The following is a 19705-nucleotide window of genomic DNA, read 5'->3' as shown; positions in this document are numbered from 1 at the left end:
ATTTCCTGGACCTACAGCACCTAGACAAGTGAGAAAAGTGGACCGGACACACCCTAGAGCTCTCCTGCAGTCCCGCCCCAGCTGGCCAACCTCCCGCCTCCCTCCCCGGCCCCGATCGTGCACCGGTGGGGTCCCTCGGCCTGGCCTGTGCCCTCTTGCAATCTGAGACCCCTCCGGGGATGTCGGAGAGCTGGTTTCGGCCCAATCCCACAGGTTAGGCTGAGGGTCCCCCCTGGTGCACAAATTCATGCACTGGGCCTCTAGTTTTACATTAAAGAGTAGAGTTAGGGTTGCAGCAGGCAGAACAGTGTCTCCTTCACTTCACCCTCCACCACGGCAGCCGCAGCCCGATGCCAAGCGAGCTGAGTGGCCTCAGCTGCGAGCGGAGTGGCAGGACAACCCCCCCAGGAGATCACTAGACCACCTCTTCCTGCGGCCTTACCATGGTGACCTACGGACAGAGCTGCGCGCAGCCACTGTATATTCCTCCATCATATGCTGACCTTGGCAAAGCTGCCAGAGATATTTTCAACAAAGGATTTGGTTTTGGGTTGGTGAAACTGGACGTGAAAACAAAGTCATGCAGTGGCATGGAATTCTCAACATCTGGTTCATCTAATACAGACACTGGTAAAGTTACTGGGACCTTGGAGACCAAATATAATTGGTGTGAGAAAGTCTGAATTTCACAGAGAAATGGAACACTGATAACACTCTGAAAACAGAAATCGCAATTGAAGACCAGATTTGTCAAGGTTTGAAACTGACATTTGATACCACCTTTTCACCAAACACAGGAAAGAAAAGTGGTAAAATCAAGCCTTCTTACAAGAGGGAATGTATAAACCTTGGATGTGATGTTGACTTTGATTTTGCTGGACCTGCAATCCATGGTTCAGCTGTCTTTGGTTACAAGGGCTGGCTTGATGGATACCAGATGACCTTTGACAGTGCCAAATCAAAGCTGACAAGGAATAACTTTGCAGTGGGCTAGACTGGGAACTTCCAGCTACACACTAATGTCAATGATGGGACAGAATCTGGAGGCTCAATTTATCAGAAAGTATGTGACGATCTTGACACTTCAGTAAACCTTGCTTAGACTTCAGGTACCAACTGCACTCGCTTTGGTATTGCAGCTAAATATCAGTTGGATCCCACTGCTTCCATTTCTGCAAAAGTCAACAACTCTAGTTTAATTGGAGTGGGCTACGCTCAGACTCTGAGGCCTGGTGTGAAGCTTACACTGTCTGCTCTGGTAGATGGGAAGAGCATTAATGCTGGTGGCCAAACTGGGGCTTGCCCTGGAGTTGGAGGCTTAATCCAGCTGAAAGCAACCTCTGGGAATGGATATCAGAAGATTTGGCCTTAATATATTTCCAGTGTGACGAGCAGGCTTTTTTCCCTCCAAGAAGGTGATCAAAACAGGAAAACAAGAGCTGTGTTTTAAATATGTATGTAGACAGTTACTTGTTAGCTGGTTTCTAGTTGAATTGGTTATCTAGTTACCAATGAAGCATGTCTGCAGTCACCTATACATTATTTAATGTATTTAACTGTTAAATGTGCTACCCACCAATAATGAAATAGACCTTTATGAAAACTGTAAAAAAAAAAAAAAGAGTAGAGTTATAAGACCAAACACAAACTGCTAAGGCACTAAAATTTAAATTAAAGTGTTGGATAATCAATATTACCTAGGAAAAGTCAAACTCTGATTTTTTTAATGTTTAGGGAATTATTTCAAAGGTTATTTTCTTAATACTCAAACTAGCATCCTTAAGAATGTGTTAAGGCAAGCCCAGCCTAAATTGTACTAAAAATGATTAATGAATACAGAGAAGTGATTCTAAAACCACATTTTGAGTATTTTATCTTAAAAAAACAAAAGCATTAAGACCAATTTGGTGCCCTGGCCAGGTAGCTCTGTTGGTTAGAGCATCGTCCAATACACCAAGGTTGTAGATTCGATGCCCAGTCAGGGCACATACATGAATCAACCAATGCATGCATAAGTAAGTGGAACAACAAATCAATGTTTCTCTTTCTCTTTCTCTCTCTCTGTACCATCCTCTCTCTCTAAAATCAATAATTCTTTTTTTTTTAACCTTTTGCACTCGGATGTCGAGTGTGACTCGACACGGTTAGCATCAGTAGCAGCTCGAGAAAAAAGCGAGTGCAAAGGGTTAAAGGCCAATTTTGCTGTCTAAAGAGTAAGTTATCAGCCCAACCGGCATAACTCAGTGGTTTGAGTGTCAACCTATGAACCAGGAGGTCATGGTTTGATTCCCAGTCAGGGCACATGCCCTGGGTTGAGAGTCCGATCCCCAGTAGGGGGCATGCAGTAGGCAGCCGATCAATGATTCTCTCATCATTGATATTTCTATCTCTCTCTCCCTCTTCCTTCCTCTCTGAAATCAATCTTTTAAAAGAAAATAAAAAATAAGCTATCAAAAACATAAAGTTAATAACATATGGTCATTTAGTTAATGAAAAAAAAATACTGTGAAAGAAGCATGTTTCCAGTCCTCCCCAATCCTCACATGCTATCTTGAAGCTAGGACTTGCCCATTATATATGCAAAGGCAGCTTCGAGGTGTAGAATAATGGTTAAGAGCAGCGTCTTGGAGTGACAGAGAATTCATTTCCTGTATGATTTAAGATAAGACACAACCTCTCCATTCTCACTTGTAAAGTAGGGATGCCAATATGTCCTCATATCATGAGAACTAAGCAAGCACTGGGTCAGTGCCTGTAACATTCAAATTATGGTGCCATTTAATACAGTAACAGATATAGGTGTGTGTATGTGCCGTTAGTATATATATATATATATATATATTTCCTAGCTCAGTCCACATGAGAGGACCTAAAAGCACAGTGGCAATGAGCACACCTAGTGTCCAGATCTTCAATCTACTTCTAAACACCATTCTCCTAATGAAAGGATTCAGGGCTTCTTGGGAAAGTGGCTGTTTCCAAGATTGGGGAAAGGAAAATATTAAACTAGTACATCTTCAGGTGCCAGAAAATAAGAAAATGCTCAATAAAGAATGGGGGGCATGTTGAGAAGACCCAGGAGTCAGCCTCAACAAGGCCCTACGGCCAAAGTTGGAACAATGAGCAGCAAAATAAATAATGGTAATACCAGACTACATCTCACAGAATAAAAAAATATCCATGGGTCCATACTGATATAAGTAAATGAGAAATGATAGCTCTTCCTTATACAAGAATTCAAATTAATAAATGTGGGTAAAAGAAAAAAACAGAAAATCACCATTAAGCAAATAATGCAGTAATAACTGTTACAGATAAGATCCACAGAGAAATACTAGAATTAGAAAAGGCTGAGGAGAAACAGGATATTTATTCATTACAATGAGAATAATATTAACTTTACTGTGGAGAAATCTGGCAGACAAGGATTAGTTATCTAGTAATAAGATACACTGACATCATGAACACCCTAATATGATGCACTGAGAAGGATATACTATCACTTCTGTACTCTTCTTGCCAAAAAATGCATACATAACCTTATTCTAACCATAAGAAAATATCAGACAAACCTAAGTTGAGGGACATTCTACAAAACAACTAATCCGTTTTCTTCAGCAGTTCAAGATCATAAAAGATAAGAAGAAACTGAGGAACTGTCACAGATTAGAGGAGACTAAAAAGACATAACAAATAAATAGGAGATGAGATCCTAGATTGGATACTGGAAGAGAAAAAGGACATAAATGGGAAAAGCAGTAAAATTCAAAACAGATCCGTAGATAACAGTATTGTACTAATGTTAATTTGTTAATTTATCAATTATACTATAACTAGAGGCCCGGTGCATGAAAATTCATGCACTGGAGGGGGTGTCCCTCAGCCCAGCCTGCCCCCTCTCACAGTCTGGGAGCTCTCAGGGGCAGGAGGCGACCTGGTCATGAGGTGGCAGCACCCACAGCCAATAAGGAGGGAATATGCTAATTGACTGCCATGCTCTCAAAGGGCAATCAGGAGAAGGCGACGTCCCCATCACACCTCTGCTGCTGCCACTGCCGGCAGCGCAATCCTTGGCCGGCCCTGGTTACCTGAGCCTCGGGTGTCCCTGGGCGGCTGGGCAGCTGCCATCCGAGACTTGCCTGTGCCTCAGGTGTCAGCTGGGCAGCCGCCATCTGAGGCTTGCCTGTGCCTCGGGCCGGCCCTGGGTGGCTGGGCAGCCACCATCTGAGGCTTGCTTGTGCCTCGGGCTGGCCCTGGGTGGCTGGGGGGCTGAGGAGACTGGGCACCGCCATATTTGAGGAGGTGACAGTCAATTAGCATATTCCCGCCTTATTGGCTGTGGGCACCGCCATCTTTGTGAGGGGTGATGGTCAATTAGCATATTCCCTCTTTATTAGATAGGATTATGTAAAATGTTAATATTAAGGGAAGATGGGTGAAGGGCTATGCAAACTCTATACTTTTACTACTTCTCTGTAAGTCTAAACTTATTTCAAAAATAGTTCCTGAAGTTCTTTTTAAATATGAAACCCACAGTTATGTAGGCAATGGGTTTTTTGTTTTGCCTTAAAATCATTAAGTTATGCTAACATATCCCTCAATTGCTAAAGCTAGAATACATGCTTCTAAAAAACTTAGCTCTGAAAAATGTAATCAATAAAACACGACACAAATCTCATTACCTGTAATTTTATATCCATAAGCAGCTAGTTGTCCAGCCATATATTCTCCATCTGAATTATTATGAGAACAACCCCATGTTCGTATCCAAATTTTCTGTATGCCTGGAATAGTGCTATTAAACAATCAATAAAAGAAAAAGTAAGTCTCATTAAAGGATTTTTAAAATAAAAAGCACTAGAGGATTTCTGGGCATATTATGCAAAAAAAAAAAATACACTCACTGAAACCCATTCACAAGCTATTCATTAAAAGTACTTCATATATAAAAATAGAGTTCAAAAATGAAATAGTTTTAGGGGGAAAAGGGTGCTTTCAACAGAGATTGCCCAGTAATTTATAATTAAACAAAAATTACCTTAAGGACATATTCAGGACAAATATGATAAACTTCAGTCATTTTTATAATAGCAGGAAATTTTAACTCCATAGTTTTTTTTAAATATATTTTATTGATTTTTTACAGAGAGGAAGGGAGAGGGATAGAGTTAGAAACATCGATGAGAGAGAAACATTGATTAGCTGCCTCCTGCACATCCCCTACTGGGGATGTGCCCGCAACTGAGGTACATGCCCTTGACCGGAATCGAACCTGGGACCCTTCAGTCCACAGGCCGACGCTCTATCCACTGAGCCAAACCAGTTAGGGCATAACTCCATAGATTTTAAAAGAGTAATGTTCCAAACAAAATAATCAAGTATATTAAAACTTCCAACAATTTACTAAATAAATAAATATAGGGCTATTAAAACTGTACAACTGCATAATCATTACTGGCTAGACTAGTATTAAAATTTCACTGGAGACCTAATAATGTAAACAGCACAGTAATTCATTTGTGCCTAATGCCTTTACCTGAACCATTAATATTTGTATATTTGCTAAGAAAAATTAAATGCACAAACACCACTGTTTCAAAAGAACCACAAATCCCAGTAAAAATTTTAATTTGGAAGTAACACAAAATTGCATATCGGATACAGTAACATCAAAGAGATGGGGAGAGAATCCTATCTATATGCCAAACACTGTCCTAGGCCCTGCCCTGCCTTCAAGGAACATGCAATTTGACACCTGTTTTTGAAACCAATTACTTTGCTAAATTAAAAAACATTCAGCCCTGGCCAGACAGAAGGGTCCCAGGTTTGATTCCAGTATTGTGCATATGCCCGGGGTTGCAGACTTGACCCCCAGCAGGGGGGGTGCAGGAGGCAGCCGGTCAATGATTCTCTCTCATCATTGATGTTTCTATCTCTCTCTTCCTCTCCCTTCCTCTCTGAAAGCAATAAAAATATTTTTTAATTCAAATAAAAATAAATAAATCTACATATTTTCTCTCAAAAAGTTCAAGCATATTTTTATGAGACTGACGCGCTACCTACTGCGCTAACGAGGCACCTTCAAGCATATTTTTAAAAGAGACATTATGCATATCACATAGACCAGTACTACCCTGGAATGATATTAATTTAAAAAAAAAAAAAAAAAGCTTACCTATCAGTTGGTGGACTATCTTCCTCTTGCAAACATTTTTGGGTATTTCGCCTTCGGGCCTTTGGAACAATATGCTTTCTTGCAAAATGCCTATCTTGTGGCTTTGAGTCTTGCTGTGACACAATATCTTCTATGTCATCCAGTAGTGTATCACAGGATGCAGAAGGCATCTTCTTCATCATATAGAAAAGTTATAAATGATACAAACTTATGAGTCCCTCAGAAAATCTGTTTAACATAGCATCACCTATAAAATATCCTTGCTGAATTTGAATCCAATAAAGCCTTTAGATTTAACTTCATGTTTACAGAAAATGCAAAGATAAAGAAACACAAGGAAACAATCAGACCAATCCTATTGATAGTGGGACATTCCAAAGTTCAAATGGAACTATGTCTTCAACAATCAGCACCATGGGAGAAAAAAGCAGGAGAGGAACTGTTAAAGATCAAAGGAGACTTAAAAGCGCAACAACTAAATGCAATTCATGTTCTTGTTTAGATATTACTTTGTCCAACCAGCTGCAAGACATTTGGGGAACAACTAGGGAAATCAGAGTATGAAGTAGGCATCAGATAATATTAGGATAGTGCTATAAATCAGTGATTTTCAACCTTTTTAATCTCATGGCACATATAAACTAATTACAAAATTCTTGATCTGACAAAAAATAGGTATAATTTTGATTTACAAAAATAATCCTATATAATAAAAGGGTAATATGCAAATAGACCGAATGGCCGAACAACCGAACAACCAATCAAAGCATAATATCCTAATGATATGCTAAGGCTGCTCAACCACTCTCTATGACTTGCACCGACCACCAGGGGGCAGACAGTCAACTGGTCAACCAATCCCTTTGACATGCACTTACTATGTAAATGTTAAGATCCTGGTTGTGATACTGTATTATAGTTTTGCAAGATATTACCACTGGAGAAACTGGATAAAGAGTACAGAATCTCCACATAATTTTTATAACTGTAAGTGAATTTACAATTATGTTAAAATGATTAAGGAAAAAAAACTATCTTGAATAGAAAAAAGAAAAATAAAGTGTACTTGAGTACACTTACTGGTAGTACTACTACCAATACTATGCCCAGGCATGAAGCAAGTGCTCACAGTCATCTCATTAACCATTCCCAACAGCTCCACGAGGTAGACAGTGTTATTATCCTCACTTTAAAGATAAATCTGAAACACAGAGAGAAGCTAACTTACCCAAGGAAGCACAGCAAGAATTGCATGCCAGATGAGCCTGAGCCCATATGCTGTGCGACACTCTGCTGCCTACTTAATGTATGTACACTGAATGACCACTGTTCTCATCTGGGCCGCCTAAACCACTGTTAAAAATCCTATACTCTCTAAGCTAAGTGAAATAAGCCAGTCAGAGAAAGACAAGTGTCACATGACTTCACTCATATGTGGAATCTAATGAACAAAATAAACTGATGAACAAAATAGACTGAGAGACATAGAAGCATTGAACAGACAGCAGAATCTCAGAGGGAAGGCAGGGGAGGGTGGGTGGGAAGAGATCAACCAAAGAACTCTGTGATGGTATGCATATACACATAACCCATGGACACAGACAATGGGTGGGTGGTGAAGGCCTGGGGCAGGGGGCAGGGGCAGGCTAGAGGAGGTTAATGGGGGAAATAAAGGGACATATGTAATACTTCAACAATAAAGATTAAAAAGAAAAAAAAAAGAACTCTATACTCTCCTCTGATCTCAGCCTCTCTGATGAATTTTCCTTCTCTTCATTTGCCAAATTTTCATCTTTCCATTAACAACTTTCAATTAAGAGTAGCTTCCAGCCAGGCTCATTTTGTGTCCTTTACTGTATGTAATTTACTCTTTACAACTATGACAAATTATGCCCTATAAACAAGACAAACTTATGTTCAAATCTGAGCTAGATTACAAATAACCCAAGTGGCAATCAATCAAGGACTTGCTAAATTATAGTTAACATGCATACAACATGGTCATAGAGGGACTGTCAATCACAGGCCTCCTCCTTCTCTAGACACAGAAATGGGGCACATGACCCAAGCCTGACAGAGTAACCCATCCTCCTGGCCACAGTGATTGGTTCAGGGTTGGATATGACAAGCCCTGCCAATCAGAATCATGATGAGGACTTCTGTGCCAGAGTTAACAGTAGAGATGGCTTCTCTTTTCACTGAAGTGGCTAAGTTGGAAGGATGTGATATCTTGATGATACTGGAGACCACCTACCAGTCACAGGGCAGAAGGCTACCTACGGAATGAAAACTAATAAAAAAAATGGAGCAATAAAGAGCCACACTGATATTATTTGAGCATCTGGATCCAACCAATGCCTGAAGCCTGATGCTGCCCCACTCTGCCCAGTCATGTGAGCCAAGAGTTAACAGTAGAGATGGCTTCTCTTTTCACTGAAGTGGCTAAGTTGGAAGGATGTGATATCTTGATGATACTGGAGACCACCTACCAGTCACAGGGCAGAAGGCTACCTACGGAATGAAAACTAATAAAAAAAAATGGAGCAATAAAGAGCCACACTGATATTATTTGAGCATCTGGATCCAACCAATGCCTAAAGCCTGATGCTGCCCCACTCTGTCCAGTCATGTGAGCCAATAAATTTCTGTGGCTTAAATTAGTTTGAGCTGGGTTTTCTGCTCTTGCAAACAAGAGCCCTGGCCAACTCAGTGAACTAGATAAGGTGAAATGAATTAAGTTAGTCTTTCTCAAATTGGTTCTATTTGAGGTATTAACTATCTGTGAAAAAATGGTTCTGTGTCAAATTAATTAGGAAATTCTGCCTGCTTATAGACTGCCAGCATATATTAGTACAGCAAAGACTGCATGCAGTAAAGAAACAAACTCAGGTATCTTAGAAATTTTCTGAAAATTAATTTCTCACAGATCTCCTCTTAGTATGGCTAAAGATGGTATTGAAAACAGAAAGCTTGAATGAAGCCAACCTCAGATGCCCTACAACATTCTCCACAGATGGATGACTTTCTTTGTTTACCCAGAAGTGGTTCTTTGCCCATGTACTCAGCCTACCAATCTGTTACTATGAATAACTGTCCACCTCCCTAAGAACAATCCTTGTGCTCTGACCTACTCAAGCAAAGAATTCCAGCAATGCTCCCTCTTCACTAGTTGTCTCCCTACTGAATCATTACTATCTGGATATAAACATGCTATTTTTTTCCAATTTAGAAAACAAAAGCTTTATCATGATCCCACTCCCTCCATTTACTGTCTCCATCACATTTCTCTCCTTTAAAGAAAAACTTCTAGCTGGTTTGGCTCGGTGGACAGAGCATCGGCCTGTGAACCCAGCCAGGTTCGATTCCGGTCCAGGACACATGCGCATGTTGCAGGCTCAATCCTCAGTGGGGGGTGTGCAGGAGGCAGCCAATCAATGATTCTCTCTCATCATTGATGTTTCTATCTCTGTCCCTCTCTCTTCTTCTCTGAAATCAATAAAGATAAATATATTTTTAAAAAGGTATCTATACTTATAATCTCCAATTTCCCCCTCCCGTTCTCTCATGAACCAGGCTTTCACACCCACCACTCCAGCAAAATTACCTGTCATGATTTCAATGATTTGCAGCAATATATACAATGATAAATTCTCAGTCATCTCAAATGACCTCCTCTGTAGGGCACTACACTCTCCGAGTTCTCCTCCTACCTCATCAGCCACTCCACAAGTCTCCTTGTGGGAACCTTTTTTCTGCCAAGGGCCATTTGAATATTTATAACATCATTTTCGGGCCATACAAAATTATCAACCTAAAAATTAACTTGCTCTATTTGGTCAAACACTTAATTAACTCACCCTTAATGCTTTGAAAGGGCCAGACCAAATGATTTTGCAGGCCTTATATGGCCCTCACGCCAGATGTTCCCCACCCGAATCATAGGCATACCCTGTTATCCAATCCGTGGCCTTGAAATACCAACTATATGCTTATATAACAGGTCCCAGTCCTCCCCTGAACTTCAGACTCACATATCCAATTGCATATTCAACACCCCCATCTAATAGTTATTTCAAACTTAAATTATCAAAAAGGAAACCCTTGATCTTCTCCCTACCTTACCCCACCAGATCCTTCCACAACTTTCCCCATCTCATTTAAAGGCAATCCCAGTCTTCTACCTGCTCAGGCCAAAAATCCTGGAATCCTCTCCCTAATCCAATGCACCAACAAAACCCTATTGGCTCTATCTTCAAAACATTCAGAATCTGACTATTTCTCACTCTGCCCACTGTTACATTCTTGGTCCAAAACAACATCAACTCTTGCCTAGATTATTGACAGTTAGTCTCCCTGCTTCTACCCTAATTCCCAAAGGACATTTCAGCATAGAAGCCAAGAATCCCTTTAAAATCTAAGTTCATCTCAAGCTTCTGATCAAAATCTTCCAATGTCTTCTACTTCAGAATAAAAGCCAAAGTCACTACACAAATCTGCGAAGACATATGTAATCAGCTTCCTGTTACCTCTCTGACCATAAAGCCTGCCACTCTCCCCATCACTACACTCAGCCATGTGGGCTTCCTCCCAGTTTGTATTTACAAAGTACACTCATCTCAGAATTTTATTCTTGTATAGAACATCTTCAAGCCCTTCAGGAATCTGTTCAAATGTCACCAGCGAGGCCTTTCTGAGCAACTCCCACACCTCACCATATGTACATATACTTCCTCTTCACTTCATATCCCCACTCCCTACCTCGTTTTCTTACCATAGCATTTCATCGCCAGCTTAGATGTTTTCATTATTTTATTAGTGTCTATCTCTCTCTACTAGAATATACTTTGTGAGGGTAAAGGTTTTTGTGGGCTTTGTTCACTGATTTGTCCCAGGTGGAGGCTAGAACTATGTCTAGCACAGTGGTCGGCAAACTGCGGCTCACGAGCCACATGCGGCTTGCAAGCCGCGGTTTGCCGCTCTGTTGACTAATGAGTTTGCCGACCACTGCGTAAGGCATTAGCCTTACCCAGAAGTTTTGATTTCAGGTTAAAGACATTAGTACATTATTAAAATGTTTTTTAAGTGTTTTTCCCTAAGGCAGTGGTCGGCAAACTCATTAGTCAACAGAGCTGCAAACCGCGGCTCGCGAGCCGCAGTTTGCCGACCACTGGTCTAGCATATTGCACATTCTTAATAAATACTTTTTACTGTAGACTACCCAGTCTAACAAAGTATGGTCCCTAGCTATTCCCTCTATCACCTCCCATTCTGTACCAACTGTACTAACCTTTTGATATTCGCTGAGTATGCCACACTAGTTTCTGACTCAGGGGCCTTCACAATTGCTATTCCCCTGTCTGGAAAATCATCCCCAGATATCTGTATGGCTTGCTGCCACTTATATACTCAAATGACACCTCCTTGGAAAAGCCTTTCTAAAATAACCACCAACTGATCAAGGATTCCACATATTCTCACTAACCTCTAACCATGCTTTATGTTTCGTTTTTCTTCATAGAACTAACCTACCTGATACCATACATACAACTGCATCTGTCTTTATCATTAAAGTGTAAGCTCTACAAGGACAAAGGGATCCATCCTTTTTTCACCACTGTATCCACACCTATAACAATGCTTAGCACACAGCAGGCACACAATATTTGTTGACGGATGACTGAATACGTGAATAAATGCTTGTTTAAACAAAATTTAGTTAATCTTTCTGTAACAAAGGAAAAAATCCTTACTCTGGATGAAAAGATAAAGAAAATACCTAATCCCTAGGGCTTCTTCTATCACTATTATCTTCAATATATATAAAAGCCTAAGAGACCGTTCAACCATTCAACCAGTAGCTATGACACACACTGACCACCAGGGGGCAGACGCTCAATGCACAGGCATGGAAACATGGAACAGACTGATGAATCTCAGAGGGAAAGGGGTAGGGGGGAGGCTGGGAAGAGATTAACCAAAGATCTTATATGCGTACTAGAGGCCCGGTGCACAGATTTGTGCACCAGTGGGGTCCCTCGGCCTGGCCTGCAGGAATCGGGTTGAAACCAGCAGTCCAACATCCCCCAAGGGCTCCCGGATTGCGAGAGGGCACAGGCCAGGCCAAGGGACCCCACCAGTGTACAAATCCGTGTACCAGGCCTCTAGTATGAAATAAAAATAAGTGTGGAAGTCTAAGACCAGGTAGTGCCTTTGAATATTACTAAAGAGCAACTGAAGGCCTATTAATTGAATGACATATTAAAAGCCATCTTTTTCACATTACACAATTTTAACATCCCATAGAAAAAAAGAAGGAAAAAAGAATGGAAGAAGAGAGATGAGAAGGGTCTGCTGCTGTTGACATACAATATCACAGAGTTAGAGAAGTAGGGAACATTGTTAAACCTCTTATTTTACAGAACTGAAGTCCAGAAAAGCTAAAAGATTTGTATACTGACAGAGCTAGAATTAGAACCTAGGCCTTCTCTCAACACCAAACTACCTCATTGGCAAAGCACAAGCAATGCAAGAGTCTAATTAGACCCTAAGATATAAACACATTCCAAAAAATATATGGCAAAGGCAAAACATAAACAGAGGAAAGAATGTTCAAACACACTAATAACAAGTGTTTAAATATGAATTATTTTTCACCCTACCGATTAAAAAAAAAAACTGACAACCCTACTGCTAGCTGAAAGCCTGGTAGAACTGGCATATCCTTTCTGGAGGACAATCTGAAGGTACATATCAAACTTTAAAACCCTTTATATATCCCTTAACCTAACAATTCCATTTCTAGAAATTCACTCTAGGGAGACAACAGAGTCAAGGATAATATAATGCAGAGGTTCCTAAACCTAGCAGCATATCATAGCACCTGAACAATCTCACTCACCTATAGTAATAAATTTCTTACTTCCAACAAACAGGTAGAAGGAATTGTTAGCCTCCAGAAATTTTTAAATAAGTGAGCAATAAGAAAATGAAAATTTGAGAACAAAAGGAAAGCAAAATAATAGTTAAATGGAACAAGAGGAGCATATAAAGTTTTTTTTCAAAAAAAGAAAAAATCAGATTTAATGAAGAGAATAAAAACAGAATCAGAGAAAAGGGAGACATTGGAAATGATAAAAAGAAGGCCTAGCAGGGTGGCTCAGTTGGTTGGAGTATTGTCCCATATACCAAAAAGGTTGCAGGTTTGATTCGTCAGGGCACATACCTAGATTTTGGGTTCGATCCCTGGTCAGGGTGAGTATGGGAGGTAACTGATCAATGTTTCTCTCTCACATCAATGTTTCTCTCTCCCCCTTTCCCTCCCTTTTTTCCCACACCCCTCTCTAAAACATATCCTCAAGTGAGGATTAAAAAAAAATTTTAATAAAAAAATTTTTAAAAAGAGAATACAGCATCGTAGAGTACTGTAACCTACATAGGTGATTTATTAGCAGAGGTTTTATAATCAAACTTGAGGCCCAGTGTATGAAATTCAGCCTGCACCCTCTCGCAATCCGGGACCCCTTGAGGGGGTGTAGCAGTGCACCAAGCGGCAGGTGGCCAGGGAGGAGCCAGAACAGGGCCAGGTGCCGTGCCACTCGTGCTCGTCCCAGCCTGCTGCGCCTGCTCCCGCCGCTCAGTAGTGCTGCCGTGGAGTCAGGAGAGGCTCCTGCTGCCGCAGCTGCGCTCACCAGCCATGAGCCTGACTTCTGGCTGAGCAGCGCTCCCCCGTGGGAGCACACTGACCACCAGGGGGCAGCTCCTGCCTTGACTGTCTGCCCCCTGGTGGTCAGTGCGCATCATAGTGACTGGTCGACAGGTCGTTCTGTTGTAATGGTCACTTAGGCTTTTATATATATAGATTAGTGGCCTGGTGCACAAAATTCATGCACTGGGGGGGAGGGTGTCCCTCAGCCCGTCCTGCACCCTCTCCAATCTAGGACCCCTCGGGGGATGTCCGACTGCTGGTTTAGGCCTGATCCCTCTTGCAATCCGGGATTGCTGGCTCCTAACCGCTCACCTGCTTGCCGGCCTGATCACCTCTAACTGCCTGCCCCTGCCGAACTGATTGCCCCAACTGCCCCCCCACCGGCCTGCTCGCCCCAAAGTGCCCCCCCACCGACCTGCTCGCCCCCAACTCCCCCCCCACCGGCCTGCTAGCCCCTAACTGCCCCCCTGCCAGCCTGCTCGCCCCCAACTGCCCTCCCCTGCAGCCTGATTGCCCCTAACCGCCTCTGCCTTGGCCCCGCCACCATGGCTTTGTCCGGAAGGATGTCCGGAAGGTCTCCCTGAAGGTCTTCCAGTCTAATTAGCACATTACCCTTTTATTAGTATAGACTAGTGACCCATTGCACAGATTCATGCACACTGAAAGGAAATTAGAAGATGGCCGGCGGGGTGGGACTGAGCAAGACGGGCTGGACACGCCCTGGAGCCAACCTCCCTCAGTCCCTCCTGGGCCATCCCCACCTGGGGTAGCGCCGTGGCTCGAAGGACATCTGCAGAGTGAACAGGGTCCCTCTGGCAGGTGGGGTCCCTCAGCCTGGCCTGCGGGGATCAGGCTGAAACCGGCTCTCCAACATCCCCCAAGGGGTCCCAGAGTGCAAGAGGACACTGTAAAGTTGCTGTCATACAGGGTGTGGAACACAACACAAGTGTGCAGTAAACCAGATTCAGGGCCGACAGTGCTCCAGCAACAACATAACCCATGGCCGAAGGTGGAATCGTGCAGCCCCACAAGGAATCGGGCTCCCTACTCTCTGGTTTCGGGGTGCATCACCCAAGAACCGCCTCTGCCAAGTCACTGCGGCTCGGCAGCTCCTGCGTTGAGTGTCTGCCCCCTGGTGGTCAGTGCACATCATAGCTACTGGTCAGACAGACACTTAGCATATTAACCTTTTATATATATAGACTAGAGACCCGGTGCATGAAATTTGTGCACTGGTAGGGTCCCTAGGCCTGGCCGGCGACCAGGGCCAATCGGGGCTTTCCGGCTGCTGGCCAGGACCTCCCTTCTGGCTCTGGCTGGGACCTTTCTTTTTTCTGTGCCGCCCCCTGGTGGTCAGCGCATGTCATAGCAAGTGATCGAACTCCCAGTCTCCCGGTCAAACTCCCAAGAGGACACTTTGCATATTAGCCTTTTATGTACCATATATAGTTACCCAGATCCCATTCTGAACTAGAATCTCCAAGAGTGGAACTCAGGGTTATTAACATAAAACCTGCCCAGGTGATTCCACTTACCACCTGATTGAGAACTACAGCAGTTCTCAATCTTGAGTACTCATTGTATTCACCTGAAGGGCTTTTGAAAATTACAAACAACTGAGCCCCACATCAGTTAAATCAATCTCTGCGAACCGAGCCTGGGCATCAGTATTTTTTTAAACTTTCCAGTAATTCTCATGTGTGTAACCACAGCTGTGAAACCAGTTTTCATACTGGTACTATGGTTCCCAGACCAGCACAGTCAAAATCACTGGGGAACTAGTTAGAAATGAAAAGATTTGGGACTACTGAACCAGATATTCTGAGTAAAGCCCAGCAAGCTTTAACAAGCCTTCCGGATGACTGTGGTGTCCACTAAAGTTCGAAATCACTGTCCTAGAGTTATTCTTCCATAAAAAATCATCTAGCATGTTTGTAAAAAATACATTATCTAGCTCTGGCCAATGTGGCTCAGTTGGTTGGAGCATCAATATCCCTTACACCAAAAGGGATGTGGGTTCGATTCCCAGTCAGGGCACATAGCTGGGTTTCGGGTTCAATCCCCAGTTAGGACACATACAGCAAGGTGGCCAATCAATGTTTCTCTCTCTCACATCAATGTTTCTCTCTCTTTATCTATCTATCTTTCTCTCTCCCCTCCCTTCCTTCCTCCCTCTCCCCCGTCTCTAAAACCAATAAGCATGTCTTTGGGTGAGGATTTAAAAATAGATATATATTACCTAGTCAGCTGATTTTCAACAAAGGTGCCAAGAAAATTCAATAGGGGAAAGAATAGTCTGTACCCTTCTGTAGCCAAAATATGATTGTTGTAACTACTGGCACAAAGCCTTCTTTAGCTCTGGAATAATATACAAGTTACTGAGGAGCTAGTCTGCTGGGGTGTGAAGAAGTGGGTGAGAGGAGAAGCTAGAAAGCTAGACGAAGCTAAAAAAGAAGCTCAGAGGTAGTTGATATGTGAGGCTACAGAGACCAGCCTGTGTGCTGAGCAGGGGAGACAGGAGAAGCTGCTGAGGCAGAGAGCTTAGGTACCACTACAATGTGAGATGGTGAGTCTAGGAGGCAGCGTGCGGCCACTCAGATAATAGCTGTGGGTACAGACACTAATGCTGCTTTGTGGGGAAGATGTACACATTAACAGCTGGTGTCCGGCTGCTGGCCTGTATAGGACTGCTGTAAAGAACTGTTTTTGTCTGACAGCTATATGGCCACTGGCTTCTGCAATAAAGAGTCATTCTTATATAACCACAACTTCTCATGTCTTCTCCAGTCCAGCCCCAGACAGAGGGGCCCAGACCCAACACCTGTAACTAGTGAGCAGAGAATAAAGGAGGAACTTGGACTAAGTTCCCAACAGTTAGTTCAGTGGGTAGGGTTCGAGAAGGAACCTGCCCTGGCATAGTCAGAAAGAATTTAGAAAAATATATGGACTCAGAGCAACCCAGAACAGCAATGCTGACCAGTGCTCCGGCAGTGCTCTTGCTGTCTCTGAAAAGAATACATTAAAAAAAACAACTACTAAGTAATAGAAAGACAAATAACCCAGTGTAAAATATGGGCAAATAGACATTTCTCCAACGAAGATATACAAATGGCCAATAAGCATGTGAAAAGATGTCAACATCATTAGCTATCAGGGAATGCAAATCAGAAGCATGAGATGTCACTTCACACTCACTTGGATGACTAGAATCAAAAAGGCAGAGAATAACATTGTGGATCAGAACACACAGAGAGAGAGAACAGAGAAGAGAAAAGGGTATAGGACCATGTCTTGAGAAACTCCAAATTTAACTGCCAAAAGAAGAGAAGGAGCTTTTAATGAAAACCAAGATGCGGCTGCCAGAAAAGGAGCAGATCGGTTGGTCATAGAAGGCAAAGGCAGAGAGCATGTCAAAGCAGTGGACACAGTCAGTGCAACTTAATACAGATAAAAGGTTAAGCAAAATGAATGAAAGTGTTTCTTGGATTTAGTGATATGGAGATCATAGCATTTCCATACAATGATGGTGACAAAATTACTAAGAACTTAGGCTATCTTTTTGCTCATTATAATGTGTAACATGTCACACAAACATTAAAGGTTTAAAATAAATGAGTACCTTGATTATCTGCAATTAGTCTCAAATCCTCTTGAAAGATGAGTCTGGAAAATAAAAATTGATTAGAAAAAGCAAGCTGACAAATTCACAAAACCACAGTAAGGACTCTTTAAAATTACCGAAAAGAGATCAACCTCCATAAAAGACTATCTTATAAAGCAAGGTTAATACCACGTCCAACTTCTTACTGATTAGGACAGGTGTGTTGACATCTGCCACATTTGCCATGAATGAGATCCAGCGTCCGGCCACAGTAATAAATACTATCCTGCATTGTAACACGTCTGCGTGATTCAAGAAAGACCAACAACTACAAAACAGCAATAAATAAGGCAATGAAGTAGGCATCCAGATCACCTTCCGTCCGAAAGACACGTGTCGGCCCCAGATTCAGATTGGTTTTATAAGTAAACGAGAACGAAAAGGGAAGACACAAGACACCTACTCTGGTGGCCAACTTCGGTTTAAATCCTTAATGAGACACAGCTCTGTGAAAGCTACTGCGACAGCCTCCTGACATCCTACAAATTCACTGGTACAGTCAGTGGCAGGACGAATGGAGCTCATCTGGACGACAGGGCCGAGGTCCCTTCAATACTCCCTACAGCCCTGCAGCCCCTGAGGCCAACGACCCTGTCCTCACTTTGGGCAGGACTTCCAGCCTCTCTGTTCTTCCCTCCTCCCACCTGGCAAGTCCCCTTTTCACTGCGAAACAAGCCATCCAACAGCCAGGGAAAGACGGAAACTGGGGAAATAAGGCTCCGACATAAAAGGCGTTCGTGCCAACCTCTGTCCCACACGGACCCATCCACCCCCTTACCCAACAGTCGCGAAATTACAAACCAGTCCTAAATGAGACTCGCCGCTCTCGGACCGCGCAGACTTCACATGGAGCTCGCCATGACACTGACGTCCCGCCACGGTCATTACGCATGCCCGGCGACGGTGGCCCGCAAAGGCCAAATTGCATCACGGCTGGAGCGCGACCTCTGGTTTGACGCAATCTAGTGAGGATTGCGCTTTCATTCCCTTCGGTTGCAGCGGTGAAAGTACAACCTCAAGGCATCGGGTTCTTAGGATCGCTAAATAGCTAACTTCTGAGCTCTTACTAGGTATCAGTCACTGTGTTAAGGTAAGGGCTTTACGTAAACATCTTCTTCCGATTCATTTATTATTACATCTTATTTTACAAAAGAGAAAACCGGAAGTTTAAGTACTTGCCCAAAGTGACGCCCCTGGTAATGACTGACCTCTGTGATGAACCCAGCTTTCCTGGCTCCCAAAGAACCTGCTCTTCTCGTTACATTTTCTAGCTTACTCAACCTTTGGTGAAAAGAGGTTATATTAGGGAAGAGAGTAGGAAAGGATAGAGAAAGAACAATGGTAGATTAAATTTTAATATAGGTCATTTAACACCAAGCAAGTTTTGTTTTGTTTTGTTTTGTTTTTTAATGTTTAGAAGGCAGTTTAGCAGCCAAACTGTAAGGCAGTTTAGCGGAGAAAGAGAACTTTCTTGGAGTATACTGATTCTGACCTGGTCCTCTTACATGCGTTATGTCACTTTATATTCTTTCCCCAAGACACTGTATTTGACCTTTGTTCCCCAGAAGAGCGTCTCTACTTCAAAATGTGGAGCCCATGAGCCATAAACAGAAAGTCAGGCCCTAGCTGGTTTGGCTCAGTGGATAGAGTGTCGGCCTGCAGACTGAAGGGTCCCAGGTTCGGTTCTGGTCCAGGGCACATGCCTGGGTTGTGGGCTCATCCCCAATAAGGGGCGTGCAGGAGGCAGCCTATCGATGATTCTATCTCATCATAGATGTTTCTATCTCCCTCCCCCTTCCTCTCTGAAATCAATAAAAATATATTTAAAAAAAGAAGAAAGTCAGAAATCTTTAGTTTTATGTCTGACTCTGGGTTTCAGTGATTTGGAGTAATTGACTTATTTTATAAATGTCTTTTCCTAGTGCAATTTCCTCGAATTAAAGTGCCACCCTTTGCTCATCCATATTCATAAAAGAATCTGAACTGTGACCTGGGAGCCACTGCAATCCACCCAATGAATTATCTATAATAATAAAAGGGTAATATGCTAATTAGACCAGACATCCTTCCGGACAAAACTGGGGCTGGGAGGGTAGCCAATGCCAACAGCCGGGGGAAGGAAGGCCTACTCTTGCACGAATTTCGGGCATCGGGCCTCTAGTAA

At 42.7% G+C, this 19705-nt stretch overlaps 1 protein-coding gene and 1 pseudogene across 6 annotated transcripts in view; one reads left to right on the top strand and one right to left on the bottom strand.

The window, feature by feature from the left end:
• The window catches only part of CDKAL1 (CDKAL1 threonylcarbamoyladenosine tRNA methylthiotransferase), a gene marked incomplete at its 5' end in the record, with an annotated part of 659036 nt that extends 640593 nt beyond the window's left edge, over positions 1 to 18443 (bottom strand). Inside the window, 4 exons of one of the 5 annotated variants that reach the window (XM_079776595.1) lie at positions 4683 to 4795; positions 6176 to 6348; positions 17500 to 17543; positions 18343 to 18443. In XM_079776595.1, coding sequence (XP_079632721.1) covers positions 4683 to 4795; positions 6176 to 6345 — 283 coding nt within the window. Of the gene's footprint in view, positions 1 to 4682; positions 4796 to 6175; positions 6355 to 17499; positions 17544 to 18319 lie in introns of those variants that run through there. The other 4 variants (XM_079776597.1, XM_079776596.1, XM_079776594.1 and 1 more) reach the window with 4 other exon arrangements.
• Positions 130 to 2179, top strand: LOC307103003 (non-selective voltage-gated ion channel VDAC2-like; annotated as a pseudogene). The gene has a single exon. The product of its transcript is annotated as a non-selective voltage-gated ion channel VDAC2-like (transcript).
• Positions 18444 to 19705: the final 1262 nt, after the last annotated feature.

Source organism: Cnephaeus nilssonii, assembly GCF_951640355.1.
Source record: "Cnephaeus nilssonii genome assembly, chromosome: 7".
NCBI lineage: Eukaryota > Metazoa > Chordata > Mammalia > Chiroptera > Vespertilionidae > Cnephaeus > Cnephaeus nilssonii.
Note: the sequence above shows the minus strand (reverse complement) of the source record. Positions and strands in the feature narration are given on the sequence as shown.